Source organism: Rhinopithecus bieti, unplaced genomic scaffold (assembly GCF_001698545.2).
Source record: "Rhinopithecus bieti isolate Rb0 unplaced genomic scaffold, ASM169854v2 scaffold_19708, whole genome shotgun sequence".
In the NCBI taxonomy this organism is placed as follows: Eukaryota; Metazoa; Chordata; class Mammalia; order Primates; family Cercopithecidae; genus Rhinopithecus; species Rhinopithecus bieti.
The window spans coordinates 190,164-205,616 of record NW_016810765.1 but is presented as its reverse complement, the minus strand read 5'-3'; the positions used below and the strand labels follow the sequence as shown (position 1 = coordinate 205,616).

General features: G+C 41.9%; 1 protein-coding gene and 1 non-coding gene across 2 annotated transcripts in view; both read left to right on the top strand.

Annotated features, from left to right (window-relative positions):
* The first annotated feature begins 1,268 nt into the window (after positions 1 to 1,268).
* LOC108542620 (transient receptor potential cation channel subfamily M member 6-like) overlaps positions 1,269 to 15,453 on the top strand; it is a 64,609-nt gene continuing 50,424 nt past the window's right edge. Inside the window, exon 1 of the mRNA XM_017892693.1 lies at positions 1,269 to 1,417. Coding sequence (XP_017748182.1) covers positions 1,409 to 1,417 — 9 coding nt within the window. The 5' untranslated portion in view covers positions 1,269 to 1,408. The remainder of the gene's footprint in view (positions 1,418 to 15,453) is intronic.
* TRNAD-GUC (transfer RNA aspartic acid (anticodon GUC)) lies at positions 9,763 to 9,834 on the top strand. The gene has a single exon. It is a non-coding gene; the product is annotated as a tRNA-Asp (tRNA).

Here is a 15,453-nt window from a genome sequence, read left to right as displayed (position 1 = left end):
CAAGTTATGTATACCCATTAATTTGTCCTTCCCCTTTTTTTCATACCCTTGGTCTCCAGAAGAGTACTTACTCGCAATTCAAAAGAGCATTGAAGTTTTTAGAAATGAGCATAGTTGGGAAGACAAACAAGGCTGAGGGAACACAGAGATCCTGCTAATGTTACTTATAAACCTCTGGAATGTTAAGAAAAAAGTGTGTAAGTGATAATCCATCTTTTAATGTGGGGCTCAGAAATGAAAGGTAAAAATAGAACATTTTATAACAAAATATTCTGCAACACATGAGCCCCACATGAGGTGAAGGTGTTGTTTGGTGAAATGGGAATTGTTGTTCCTGCTTGGCAGGGATGGATACTGACATCCAAGAAGGTTAGGAATGTGCTAAAGGTTGCATGAATCCTAAAGTCAGTTCTCAAATTCAGATCTTGATTTATTTATTTATTTATTTATGATGGAGCCTCACTCTGTTGCTCAGACTGGAGTGCAGTGGCACAATCTTGGCTCACTGCAACCTCCACCTCCTGGGTTCAAGCGATTCTCCTGCCTCAGCCTCCCGAATAGCTAGGACTACGGGTGCATACCACCACACCCGTCTAATTTTTTTGGTATTTTTAGTAGAGATGGAGTTTCACCATGTTGGCTAGGCTGGTCTCAAACGCCTGACCTCAGGCGCAGTGGCTCATGCCTGTAATCCCAGCACTTTGCAAGGCAGATGGATTACCTGAGGTTAGGAGTTCGAGACCAGCCTGGCGAACATGGTGAAACCCCATCTCTACTAAAAATACAAAAAGTTAGCCAGGCGTGGTTATGTATACCTGTAATCCCAGCTATTTGTGAGGCTGAGGCAGGAGAATTGCTGGAACCCGGGAGGCGGAGGTTGCAGTGGAGGCAGAGATTGCAGTGAGCCAAGATTGCGCAATTGCACTCTAGCCTGGGCTGCAGAGCAAAACTCCATCAAAAAAAAAAGAAAGAAAGAAAGAAAGAAGAACTTAACATCGAAGTTGAATTAAGGACGCTAACTGCCAGCTCAGTGGACACGGTATTCATAGCACACATACCCAGGATTGATAAGGTTCCCTTAGCTAATCTCCTGCAGCTAGAGAGCTCAAACAGATGACGACAGGAGTGTTAATCATTTCCTTGCTAAGCAGTAGTAGTCACAAGTTCCTGCTAAAAGTGAAATCACGCCCTCCTGTTTAAACACAGTTAAAAACTTTTAACTTAGTTTATGTTGGAGTTTCTCCCTTCTAGGTTAAGCACATGGAAATTTGTTTGGCAATTCTTTTTACAGCATTATTTCCATTTGTTACTCCCACAAGCTGGAGTTTATCTGATTGTGTGGTACATGGAAAATTCAGGACAAAATTCAATGGCCGAAGGCTGAGCGAGGTTTACCCTGGCTGTAGTTATGAAGAGGGTAAGTGAATAAACGTCTCTGTTGCTCTTACTTATGTTTATTTTCTGTTATGCTAGATTTTATACACCACAAAATGCACAAAGCATAATCTTGCAATTATAGTTAACCATTTAGATTTGCTTGATAATTGTGTTTAAGTGATCACAGGCTAAAACTAAGAAATTAAAATGCACAATGAAGCATGCATGACAAAATTGCTTCAGTTTCTTCTCGAAAAAAATGTTTTTATTAATTAAACAGCTTGTTTTGTTAATTGAACTGTTATTGGAATGTATTTCTGCATTGATGTAATGTTGGACTGTTCAGTAAACAGACTAGAGACCATTTGATGTGAACGAAAAGACAAATAATTTTATTATTGGAAACAGACAAGTTGGAAACTGGATAGAACATCTGGAGGCAGGATTTAAATGTCAAATAATTCTGGTTCAAATAGAAATATTGTTTTATGGCTGTGTGTTTCTATTTAGCAAATGACTTTTTTCTTGTTTCTTGAAATCTATTTGCAATAGATTTTTCATGACAGTTTTATAAATAAAGCCTCTATCAATATCTCAATTATTTTCTTTCCTGAAAAGGAAAATTATATTTGGTTATAATGAAAGGACTTTCATCAGAAAAATACTGGTTCTTTTATTGCCCATTCAATTGTGATGATGTTTATTTCAAGAAAAATACAGATTATTTTCTTTGAGGCATAGTACAATCCTGGGCACATAGAAGACTTTGTGGAAATAGCTATTGATTATTTATCTTAAAAAAAAACTGAATTTATACTAATAGATTTTAGAAGATACGTTTAAGTCATTTGTGTAAGATCTTGCTTTAGCCTCCTGAGTACCTGGGATTATAGGCATGAGCCACCACGTCCGGCTAATTTTGTATCTTTAGTAGAGACGGGGTTTCTCCATGTTGGTCAGGTTGGTCTCCAACTCCCAACCTCAGGTGATCCGCCTGCCTTGGCCTCCCAAAGTACTGGGATGACAGGCATGAGCCACCGCGCCTGGCCAATTTCTGCTTATCTTTTCATGTGCATGACATCTTTCCAATATTATGGCCAACCGTGGAGAATACAGATTGTCTTGTGACCCTTTCTGTCCCCAATGCCTAGCAGAGGACTTCATACACAGTAGGAGTATGTGTTTTTATTTTTTATTTTTTTGCTGGATATTCTTTTTACAAACATTTGTGCGGTTCTTAATGCTGTTATACTGCTGTAACTCTCCGAGACCATGTATTGTGTCCAATAGGCACTGAATATATGTTTGTTGAATGAATGGTTGATGCTTGACTCTGGCACATAGTCTCTGTGTGTATGAGTGGTTAGCTTTAGTTCTGAAGGAGACGAAAGGAGGCTGAGTGACTTGGGATATTTTTTGATTGCCAATAACAGAACACTTGATTAAGTCTGGCAGAAGCAGAAACAAAAGAGAATTTATTGGCTCAAATAGCAGTTCAGTGGTACACGTGGTTTGAAAAATAGCTAAACACTGGCTCAAAGTGATCTCTCTCTCTCTGTCTGTCTGTTATCTGTTATTCTGTTCTCAGACAAGCTTTCTCCTTGAGGTTGTAAAATAGCTGCCAGAATCTCCAGAAGCCCTATTTGCTGTTTTCAATCCAGCAGAAAAAAGAGAATGTCTTTGTTCAGCATTCCTAGGAAACAAAATCAAAACACTCACTCGGAGTGAATGAACTCTAGTCAACACTAACTATGGCCAGAGAAGTTAATGTACTGGTTTTATGAGCTTCTAGGACTCAAGCCTCAAGCTTTACCATTGGAGGAAGGGTGGGAGAAAGGTGGATCCCCAAATAAAAATCAAGGCAGTTGCCATATCAGGAACGGATATCTGGAAGTTAAGTAATAAATGTCAATGACACTTAACAATAAATCAGTGACATTAAACAATAAATGTGAAGCATAAAGATGGTTATTTCATTCTCTTCTGTTCTACTCCCCCTAAGTATATTCAAATATTAGTAATTCACATATGCAAGAACCTAATCACCTCTAGCTCTATAAAGAGGTACATATAGGTACTAACTGTTAAGGAGAAGGCAGATGGAAAGAACCTGCTGTCAAAAGAGGTATCAGAGAGGATATATAGCAGTTTCAAAGGTACCTGAAATTATACTTTGGATATAGTAGATTCTTAACTAATATCTGCTGATTTATTTAAAGGAGGAAAAGAACATGACTGGGCAAAGGGGAAGGGATATTTGTTTTCAGCCTACGGTGTACTAGGCATCATATTCAGCTCTCAATATATATGTCTCAATCTTCACAGGATTAAAAAAAAATCTTCATTTACAGTTACAAGATAGAGGTTCAAAAAAGCTAAGTAACTTGCCAAAAAGTCAACTAATGAGTAAAACAAGTCTGTTGCGCTCTGAATTACGTACCTTTTCATAATACCACAATTGTAAAAACCAGATATGAGTTGAAAAATAAACTCAGATATTGGCTGTGGCAACTCAATTTACCTGACTAAAGAATAGAGTATGGACTAGGCACAAAGGCAGTCCTGAAAATTGACAAAAAGTAGCGTCATTCAGGACAGGGGATGGCAAGCTAGGGCCTGTGGGCCAAATCCAACCTCCTGCATGCTTTTGTAAATATAATTTCATTGGAACACAGTCACATTAGTTTGTTTACCTATTGTCAGTGGCTGCTTTTGCATTACAAAGGTACAGATGAGTATCCCAGTAGCTGAGTAGTTGCAACAGACACCATATGGCTTGTGAACACTAAATATGTACTATCTGGCACTTCACAGAAAATGTGTGTCAACTTATAACCCAGCATTTACATTTTTATGTGATCAGTTATTCTCAGAAGGGATGAGATTGTCGTTATCAATCCAGGTCTGTTGACAATTCTTGTGGCTATATGTGTAGCATTCTCCCAAGCATCAATACATTCGTCTATTGAATAAACCTTTATTGAGCACCTGCAATGTATTGGACACTATGAGCTCATATTCTATTGTGAAGATTACAGAAGACAGTTGGAGGCCGGGCGTGGTGGCTCACGCCTGTAATCCCAGCACTTTCGGAGACTGAGGCGGGCAGATCACCTTAGGTCAGGAGTTTGAGACCAGCCTGGCTAACATGGTGAAACCCCACTTCTACTAAAACTACAAAAAAGTAGCCGGGCATGGTTCTGCATGCCTGTAATGCCAGCTACCCGGGGGGTGAGACAGGAGAATTGCTTGAATCTGGGAGGCGGAGGTTGTGGTGAGCCGTTGTGAGCTCAACCCTTGGCAGAGGGCCTAGAAGGCGGTAGGGGATCAAAATAATAAATACTTGATGAGTGAACTAATGAATCAATTAATGTGGTAGAGGTAAGCACAGGATGCCAAGGTAACAGACATAACCTAGACTATGATGGGTTGAAGTCAGGCTGCGAAGTTGAAGTATAGAAGTGAAAGGAGAAAAGGCTGAAAGTGGGGTGGCCAGCAAAGAGAGAGGGTTTGTAGTAGGAGTTCAGTGGACCCTCTTGGGACAAGGTGTACCCCTGTGCGGCTGGAGGAAAAGAGGACTAAGGTCCTCAGCCATATTTGGTAGGAGATTTGATGTGGGATATAACAGAAAATTATTCAGTTCCCAACTGAAGAACCTCCAGAGGCTTTCTGCTGCTGACAGGATTAAATCAAGACTTCTTGGTGAAGCTGCCAAGTCCTCTATAATTTATTCTAGGTTGATTCAATCTTGTTTTTTTAATTTATATTTTCAAGTTTAAATAGAGATGGGGGTCTCACTATGTTTCCCAGGCTGGTCTTGAACTCCTGCCTTGGCCTCCCAAAGTGCTGGGATTATAGGCACGAGCCACCACACCCAGCCTGATTCAATCTTACTTCCCTTACTTCCTTACTTAGCTCCTGCCATCTGGTTTTAGGCTTCCCGATGGTGCTTTTTTTTTTCTTTTTTTTTCAATCCGGTGTCTTTAAAAAGATATTTCACCTCCTTGGGATGCCCATTCCTCTCTCTCTCTAATCTACATTACCCATTAGATAAGATCTGATGCAATTGTGACCTTTCTGACAGATCTCGCCTACCCACATCAATCTTCACCGATGTCTTTTTTTTTTTGGATTCCTTTACTTGTAACCATCAACCACTTTTTTTTGTTTTGTTTTGTTTTGGATTCCTTCACCTATAACCATCAACTGCTTCTTGTTTTAAAAAATTATTTATTTTTGAGACGGAGTCAGCTCACTGCAACCTCTGCCTCCCAGGTTCAAGCAATTCTCCTGCCTCAGCCTCCTGAGTAGCTGGGATTATAGGCACTTGCTACCATGCCCAGCTAATTTTTATATTTTTAGTAGAGACGGGGTTTCACTGTGTTGGCCAGGATGGTCTCGAACTCGTGACCTCAGGTGATCTGCCTGCCTTGGCCTCCCAAAGTGCTGGGATTACAGTTGTGAGCCACTGAGCCTGGCCCATCCACTTATTTTAGACATGGAACCAATGCTGCCTCGGATGATTTTGAAATGTTTCATGGGATAATGCTTTGCATCCACCATTACGTTGTGGGTTTCCAGAAATAGGGAACATAAGACATTTCCCTCATATCCTCTTAGTACCCAGAATAATACTTTATGTACACTTAATATTTGAGTAAACACTTAAGCATTTACTGAATAAATGAATGAATGAGTCAGATGAATAAAATGTTATAAGATTGAAAACGCTGCTGAAAAAGGAAGTTGGAAAATGGAAAATAATTAGAGAAGATGCTAATAGGACAGGGAAAATAATTTTCACTTTGCAGTTAGAGGTATTCTAAAAGGTCAAATTTTAAGGAAAATATTTAAATTAGGAACTCAGATGTGGAGAAGCGAGTTAACTACTTCTGAGTTTTGGGCACTTCATGATCATTTATCTGTGCAATTTCTCTTCTTGTTTTTATTTATGTATCTGTTTGTTCATTTGTTTATATAATCCACTTTATCTCTATTCTCTATTGTCATTCCCTCTTATTTCCACAGCAGCCATTCTAATGAGGTTAATGTGCATCCTCTTTGTGTATGTGGTTTTGTAAAATCTGTAGTTTTGTTTTTTTAGTATTTGTACAATTTTTATAAATATGTTCATATGCTATGGATGTTAATCTGCTTTTTACTTTTTTCACTAAATGTTACGGATTTTAGGATCTATACATATTGCTGTGGTATAGATTTATTATTTCAAATTGCTACATAATATATACACTCCCTGGTGTGAATTCACTCATTGTACCTATTTGCACCTCCAGTGATGGAAATTAATATTACCTTCAATTCCTTGTACTACAAACTATGATGAACTTCCTCATAGTGTCCCTTCATAGATCTAGCGTGGGAATTTATTTGGGCTCTAGATCCAGGAATGGGATTGCTGGATCACAAAGCATATGTTTGTTTAATATAAGTAAGAGGTATCAGGTTTCTCTGCTGAATGGAAGTACTAGTCTACACACATTTGTTCCTTCCCTGCTCCCTGACCCCTGCAACCAACCAAAGAGTGCCTATAAACTACAATCACCAACGATCACAGCCTGAATGTTATTATCATCTATTTGGGACACAGCAGAAGGAAACAATGGGGTGACAGGTGGACTGAGAACAGGAAAGACTCAAAGGGGCCAACAGGTGGCCAGCTGCTCCCGCAGCCTGGAGTGGAATCTGAAAGCCTGGAGGCTCTGGCTTTGCAAGGTAAGGGTGGGCCAGGGCCAGGCAGCAGGAGACCCCAGACCTGACAATGGGAGCTCACCTAAGCCATGGCTCAGACACCCAACAGATGTGCTTTCCTCAGTGCCTGCACTTGCCAGTGCTGACTCGGCCGCTTTCCAGGGTATCCTGCCGCCCAGCAGCTGCCTCCTGCTCTTCTTATCCATGGTGGCCTAGTGGGGCCGTTGTCTCCTCTCTCCAGGTTCCTTTGTCTCTCTTACATCACTCCTCTCGCAACCTGATGCCGCGAAGACTGCCAGAATTTGAATAGGTTGCAGGGAACTGGAGGGAAGTCCAGGCAGGGCCACCACCCCAGACTCTCCATGGGGCACCATCTTGCTCCCAATCTGGAATCTGTTCACTTCCCAGCCTGTACCCAAACCCAACTCAGACCTTTGTACTCAGCCCCACCCACTTCTCCAGCTGTCTGGGTCCTGGGGCAGCCCTCTTTGTCACTGGCATCCAGAACCAGGCCAGGTCTTCTGGTAAGACCCTAAGGCTGGTGACGTGTTGATCTCGCTTGTCCTTTATTGCTGAGAACTGAGCTCTTGACTGTGTCAATGTCATGGCACCATATTCTTTGACCTCTGAGAAGTCCTTGCCACAGTGACCCTTTCCATGCTCCTTTGAGGGGAGTTACTCTGCTATTCGGGATGGCAAGAGGCACCATCAGGTTGTATTCCTGAGACCTCAGTACCCCTGGGCCTCCAGGCCCAGCCACCTCGCCCAGCCTCAGAAAACAATTTGAAAAGTCTCCCACTGACCAAAGATGGGACGAATCACATTTCAATAACAATGAGAATTGCAACAGACTGTCAATTAGTTATCTATTACTGTACAACAAATTACTGTAGAGCTTTGCTTAAAGGCAACACATTTATTGTATCATACAGTTTCTGAGAATCAGGAACCCAGGAGCAGCTTACCTGGTGGTTCTGTCTCAAGGTCTCTAATGACACAGCAGTTAGGCTGCGAGCTGGGGATACATTAATCTGAATCTGGGTCTGAAAGATCTGCTTTCAAACTCCCTTATGTAGCTTTTGGCAGGAGGCGTCGGTTCCTCATGATGTGTGCTTCTTCACGTGACTGTTTATAACACGGCTTCCCCCAGAGTGAGGATAGAGAGAAAGTGGGAGTTGTCCAGCGAGTGCCCACCTAATCTCGGACGTGACACAGCATCATGTCTGCTATATTTTATTGGCTATACAGACCAATGCTTGTACAATGTGGGAGGGAAGTCCACAAGGCTGTGTGGACAGGAGTCATTGGGGACCATCTTGGAAACTGACTCTCACAATCCGAAACCCTTCAGATATGCTTTAATCTATGAGTTCACAACAATATTTAAAACAAACAGCTGGGCACGGTGGTCAGTGCCTATAGTCCCAGCTATTCAGGAGGTTGAGGAAGGAGGATTATTTGAGCCCAGGAGTTTGGGGCTATAGTGTACTATGACTGTGCCTGTAAATAGCCATTGCACTCCCGCCTGGGTAATATAGCAGACTCCATCTCTACAGACAAACAAAGTTGTTCTTCTAAGGATGACAGAGAAGCATACGTTATCTTAAAAACTGGGGAAATAGGCTGGGCGCGGTGGCTCATGCCTGTAATCCCAGCACTTTGGGTAGGCAGATCACGAGGTCAGGAGTTCGAGACCAGACTGACCAACATGGTGAAACCCCATCTCTAGTAAAGATACAAAAAATTAGCCAGGCATGATGGCGGGCACCTGTAATCCCAGCTACTTGGGAGGCTGAGGGAAGAGAATCGCTTGAAGTCGGGAGGCGGAGGTTGCGGTGAGCCGAGATTGTGCCATTGCTCTCCAGCCTGGGCAACGGAGTGAGACTTCGTCTCAAAAAAACAAACAAACAAACAAACAAAAAAAACAAAACAACAACAACAGTAAAAACCAAAGAATAGATGAGTAAAAGTTTCTCTTTATAAAATTATTTCAGCTGGGCCAGGCACGGTGGCTCACACCTAGAATCTCAGCACTCGGGGAGGCCGAGGTAGGCAGATGACAAAGTCAGGAGATTGAGACCATCCTGGCTAACACGGTGAAACCCCGTCTCTGCTAAAAATACAAAAAATTAGCTGGGCATGGTGGCATGCGCCTGTAGTCCCAGCTACCCGGGAGGCTGAGGCAGGAGAATCACTTGAAACCAGGAGGCAGAGGTTGCAGTGAGCTGAGATCGAGCCACTGCACTCCAGCCTGGGCAACAGAGTGAGACTTCGCTCAAAAAACCAAAAAACAAAACAACAACAGCAAAAACCAAACAATAGATGAGTAAAAGTTTCTCTTTATAAAATTATTTCAGCTGGGCCAGGCACGGTGGCTCATGTCTGTAATCCCAGCACTTTGGGAGGCCGAGGTGGGTGGATCACGAGGTCAGGAGAGCGAGACCATCCTGGCTAACGTGGTGAAACCCTGTCTCTAGTAAAAAAAAAAAAAATACAAAAAATTAGCTGGGTGTGGTGGCATGCATCTGTAGTTCCAGCTATCCAGGAGGCTGAGGCAGGAGAATTGCTTGAACTCGGGAGGTGGAGGTTGCAGTAAGTCGAGACTGATTGCACCACTGCACTCCAGCCTGGGTGACACAGCGAGATTCTATCTCAAAAAAAAAAAAAGGCGGGGGGTCCTCGTTAGTATAGTGGTGAATATCCCTGCCTGTCATGTGGGAGACCAGGGTTCGATTCCCTGATGAGGAGGCTAATTATGTTTGGCTGGGTATGGTGGCTCACACCTGTAATCCCAGCACTTTGGGAGGCCGAGGCGGGTGGATCATGAGGTCAGGAGATCGAGACCATCCTGGCTAACATGGTGAAACCCCGTCTCTACTAAAAATACAAAAAAATTAGCTGGGCATGGTGGTGGGCGCCGGTAGTCCTAGCTACTCTGGAGGCTGAGGCAGGAGAATGGTGTGATCCCAGGAGGTGGAGCTTGCAGTGAGCCGAGATCGCTCCACTGCACTCCAGCCTAGGTGACAGAGCGAGACTCCGTCTCAAAAAAAAAAAAAAAAAAAAATTATTTCAGCTAATGAAAATTACATAACAGGATTAGAATTTCCTATTATAAGCCACCTATAAATTAATGAATCTAGGTACTAAGTATCAAATGTTGTTGATAATGATAAGGAACAGAAACCAGACATTGAGTGCCATCTGATGAAAGAACAGATCACCCACTAGATCTTGCCAAACAGACTGAACATGTCTGATGAAGACTCTGGATTCAGTTGTCAACTTGCAGGAAGAGAGGTAGGAGGAACATATTGTACTGTTCCCCAAATATGCAATCAGCAAAATCCATACTGGAGAGAATCTCTGTAGGCCAAATGGCTTGGGTTATTCAATAGAAAAAGTGTAAGGAAAAGAGATGGAGGGAAACCCTGACATTAAAAGAAACAGAAAAGAACAATTTTTATTTATTTATTTATTTATTTATTTTTACATGGAGTCTCACTCTGTTGCCTAGTTTGGAGTGCAGTGGCGCGATCTTGGCTCACTGCAACCTCTGCCGCCAGGGTTCGAGCAATTCTCCTGCCTCAGCTTCCCGAGTAGCTGGGATTACAGGCGCTTGCCACTGCGCCTGGCTAATTTTTGCAGTTTTTAGCACAGACGGGGTTTCACCATCTTGGCCAGGCTGGTCTTGAACTCCTGACCTCGTGATCCACCTGCCTCGGCTACCCAAAGTGCTGGGATTACAGGCGTGAACCACTGCGCCTAGCCCCAGTGTTTTTAAAAAAATAGTCCAGACTAACTCCAGAAGCAAGGAGTGTACACTTGATTGATAAAATCATAAAGAAATTCAAGGAAGGTATAAAAGTCTAAATAGTGGAAGGAAATTATTTCTATAAAAGTCAAGATCATTGTTACTTTTTGAGGGAGGGACAAGACAGTGATTGAGATGTGGCACATGGAGAGAGGCTTCTGGGAGGCTGGCAGTTTTATTTCTCGACCTGGTAGATAGTTACAAGAGCATTTACCTGGCAATAATTCACTAAGACATTAATTTGAGTTATGGGATTTTTCTGAATCTGTGTTTTAGTTTTACAATAAAAAATAAAAAACATTTCTGAAGATAATACATGAACGTAGTAAAATATTCAAAGTGTGTGTGTGTATAAAATTTCCTCTCTCATTTTAAAAGCATAAATGGTAGAATTACAATACCATGCATATATTCTGATCTTTGCTTATTTTACTGAATATTTTATTTTGTAGATCATTCTGTATCAAATAGGGCCAAATGGGATAAGAATTCAGTCTCAACTTCTAGGCTAGAACCAATATATTTTAACTTACAAATAACAGTTTAAATAAGTGGATACTTTTTCCTAAGAATATATTCCATTAAGTCAGAAGATGTCTCAATATAGAGATAGCATGTGGGCTGGGCACGGTGGCTCAAGCCTGTAATCCCAGCACTTTGGGAGGCTGAGGCAGGCGGATCACAAGGTCAGGAGTTTGAGACAAGCCTGACCAATGTGGTGAAACCCTGTCTCTACTAAAAATACAAAAATTGGCCGGGCATGGTGACACGCGCCCGTAATCCCAGCTACTCAGGAGGCTGAGGCAGGAGAATCGCTTAAACCAGGGAGGCGGAGGTTGCATTGAGCCGAGATCACATTACTGCACCCCAGCCTGGGTGACAGAGTGAGACTCCATCTCAAAAAAAAAAGAGATACCATGCACATTCATTTTGAAGGTATGCATTTCTCATGAAGTTTAAAATGAGAGTTCATTTTCCTCCCCAAGTTCTCAGCTTAAACAAACCTGCTCACACTTTGATTCAGACAGGATGACCTGGGGGAAGGGTGGATGGTAAAGTTAGTAAACTGCTTTTTCAGCATTTCCCTGGATGAATTCTCAGAGATATTTTATGGCAAGGATTAAAACAACACACTGGTGACTAACTTTTGTGCTTCTTTGTTGATAACAGCCTGTTTCTGATAATAATTAGGATTAAAGGAGACAGATGTACAGGCTTCTACAGCCTTTAAACTGTAATCTTGAACCAGTAAATATTTTCTAGGCATCAGATTATATTGAGTTTTTTTTTAAAAAAAACAACTTGGCCAAGTGTTTTAACTCTCTCTTTATTTCCTTTAATATTTCTTACTTTTTCAGGCACCTGAATAGTATTTTCTGAGTACCTACCAGGGAGTTAGCAATGCTCAGTGCCCTAGGGTACAAAGCGGGGAAGTATAAAGACTTACTGCTTATAGTCTTAGGAGATTCAACATATGTATCCATATAACAGAGCTAGAAAACAAGACAGTATTATATATGTCTGTGGGTTTAAGTCACAATGTATGTAGAACATATATTGACTGGGGGTGAGGGATAAAAGACTACAAATCAGGTTCAGTGTATACTACTTGGGTGATGGGTGCACCAAAACCTCACAAATCACCACTAAAGAACTTACTCAACCGGGCGTGGTGGCTCATGCCTGTAATCCCAGCACTTTGGAAGGCCGAGACAGGCAGATCACCTGATGTCAGCAATTGAAGATCAGCCTGACCAACATGGAGAGACCCTGTCTCTACTAAAAATACAAAATTAGCCGGGCATGGTGGCACAGGCCTGTAATCCCAGCTCATCGGGAGGCTGAGGCAGGAGAATCGCTTGAACCTGGAAGGTGGAGGTTGCGGTGAGCCAAGATAGCACCATTGCACTCCAGCCTGAGCAACAAGAGTGAAACTCTGTCTCAAAAAAAAAAAAAAAAAAACCCAAAAAAAACAAAAAACAACTTACTCATGTAACCAAATACCACCTGTTCCCCCAAAAGCCTATGGAAGAAAACAACAACAACATTTGTTGACATATGCAATGTATATATAAATATACCAGCCTTGGTGAGACCTCCCATGCCTTTAATCCCAGCTACCTGGGAGGCTGAGGCACGAGACTTGCTTGAACCCAGGAGGCAGAGGCTGTACTGAATCAAGAATGTGCCACTGCACTCCAGCCTGAGCGACAGAAACTGTCTCAAAAACAAACAAACAAAAAACCCAAAAAACGAAGTGACTTTCCTTGTAAAGTTGAAGCAGAAGAAACATCCTTTTCATGCCCACTAAAACTGCCTTGTTTGGGGATTTGGTTATTATCTTTCACTGTGCTAATTTCTTATAAGAAAGGATAAACAACTTAGTTTCAGCTTGGTGGTATGGAACCTTAGCATGAGCGACTCGATTTTGGTTTGGTCTGTTAGGTCTAGTGCAGGAGCTCAGTCCAAACCAATGGCCTTCTATAAATTTCATTTAACATCACAAAGTAAAATTTCTCCCAATCCAAGCATTTACACATTGAACTATCAATTCTATTAAAAACATGACATTAAAAGTGCAAGACAGGGAGCTGATGAGAAGTGGGCAAAGAAATACTGAAAAGAGAGCTTCTAGAAGGAAATACACTAGAATAATGACAGTTGTTATCTAGAAGAGGTAGAATTACCAGTGATTCACTTTCTCCCTCTATGGTGGGAGAACACTCTTTCTCCCTTTCCCATGTACCCTTTTGAATTTCCCCAGTTCTGTACAACCAAGGTGTACTTATTATTCTTCTAGAGACACAGTCTTGCTTTGTTCTCCAGGCTGGAGTGCAGTGCCATGATCATAGCTCACTGCAGCCTCGAACTCCTGGGCTCCTGAGAGCCTCCTGCCTCATCCTCCTGAGTAGCTAGGATTACAGGTGCATACCACCATGCCAGCTATTTTATTTTATTTTATTTATTTATTTATTTATTTATTTATTTATTTATTTTTTGCAGAGATGGGAGTCTTGCTTTGTTGCCCAGGCTCAACTGTTGCCCTGGTCTTGAACTCTTGGCCTCAAGCAATTCTCCTGCCTCAGTCTTGTAAAGTGTTGGCATTACAGGCATGATCTACCACGTGGGAGCATTTTGCTTTTTTTTTTTTTTTTTTTTGAGATGGAATTTCACTCATTACTTTTTGCTTTTTCCTGGCCCATTTTGCTTTTATAATCAGAACAATAAGAATGCTGGCCAGGCTTGGTGGCTCACACCTGTAGTCCCAGCACTTCAGGAGGCCGAGGCGGGCAGATCACCTGAAGTCAGGAGTTCGAGACCAGCCTGGCTGACATGGTGAAACCCCTTCTCTATTAAAAATAGAAAAATGAGCCCAGCTTGGTGGAGGCCACTTGTAATCCCAGCTACCTCGGAGGCTGAGGCAGGAGAATCGCTTGAATCTCCTGGGAAGCGGAGGTTGCAGTGAGCTGAGATGGCACCACTGCACTCCAGCCTGGGCGACAGAGTGAGACTCTGTCTCAAAACAAACAAATAAACAAGTAAACAAAAAACAAAAGAAAAATAAGAATGCTTCTGGAATGAGGGAGACACATGCAACTTTGCAACTTTTTGGAAGCAGTTTCTAGTACTAGTTGAAGGTGGGGAGGTGGAATATGGAGCAGTGTGCTCCTTTAAGGTAGAGGTGAGGTTGTTGCTAGGTCCAGCAGCATCATAGGAGAACCTTTTGAGTGCAGCAGACACACACGCACACATTCAGAACTTCACAGAGAAGGAGTATCTGTAGAGACAGAACCAATTCTGCCCTTTCCTTGTTTCCCTCAATGGGATGCAAAGTCACCATTGACACCCTCAGACAGTGTCTTGCCAGAGTCAAAAAAAGAACCCAATTCCTTATGGACCACAAATCCTTTAAACCCTGGGATTATATTACTATTCCAGAAGTTATACTGAAAACTTTGCCCTCTGTTAAGGGAATGATGACAAATATCCAGCTCTCCTACTTCTTGAACCAGACCTGGTATTAAGTGCTCATTCTCAACAAGGGGAAAAAGAAGGGAAGTATCCGGATATCTCTGACTAATGTCTTCCTGAAATACATTTGCTTTCCTGGTGGTCCTGATTGTGAACTTGGTCCCATGATCATAATCATAGAACCATTTCCATTTCTGTCCTGAGCTTGACAGAGCAGTGATTCGGCTTCCTGGGTCCTATGTTGTTCTAGATGGGATTCTAAGACTATAAATACTTACAAATACTTACTCTATGTCATTTAGATAGAGTTTACAGCCCAAATAAGAGTGTTTGTCTTCTAATCTCTGCTTACCTTGATGATGAGTTGCATTACTTGCAGTAATGATTTTCTCCTTTTGTGGTTTTTGATTTCCCCATGCTATACAACTTTGTAAAATACTTTAGAGAAATTTGATACTACCTGTGCAATGTCCTTTTTCTCCCCATAGATACAATCATGCTGGCCTAAGCGTACTAATGCCATAAAAAAACTACAATGCTTCAGATTGCTTATTCTTCATTTTTTTTTTTTTTTTTTTTTTTTT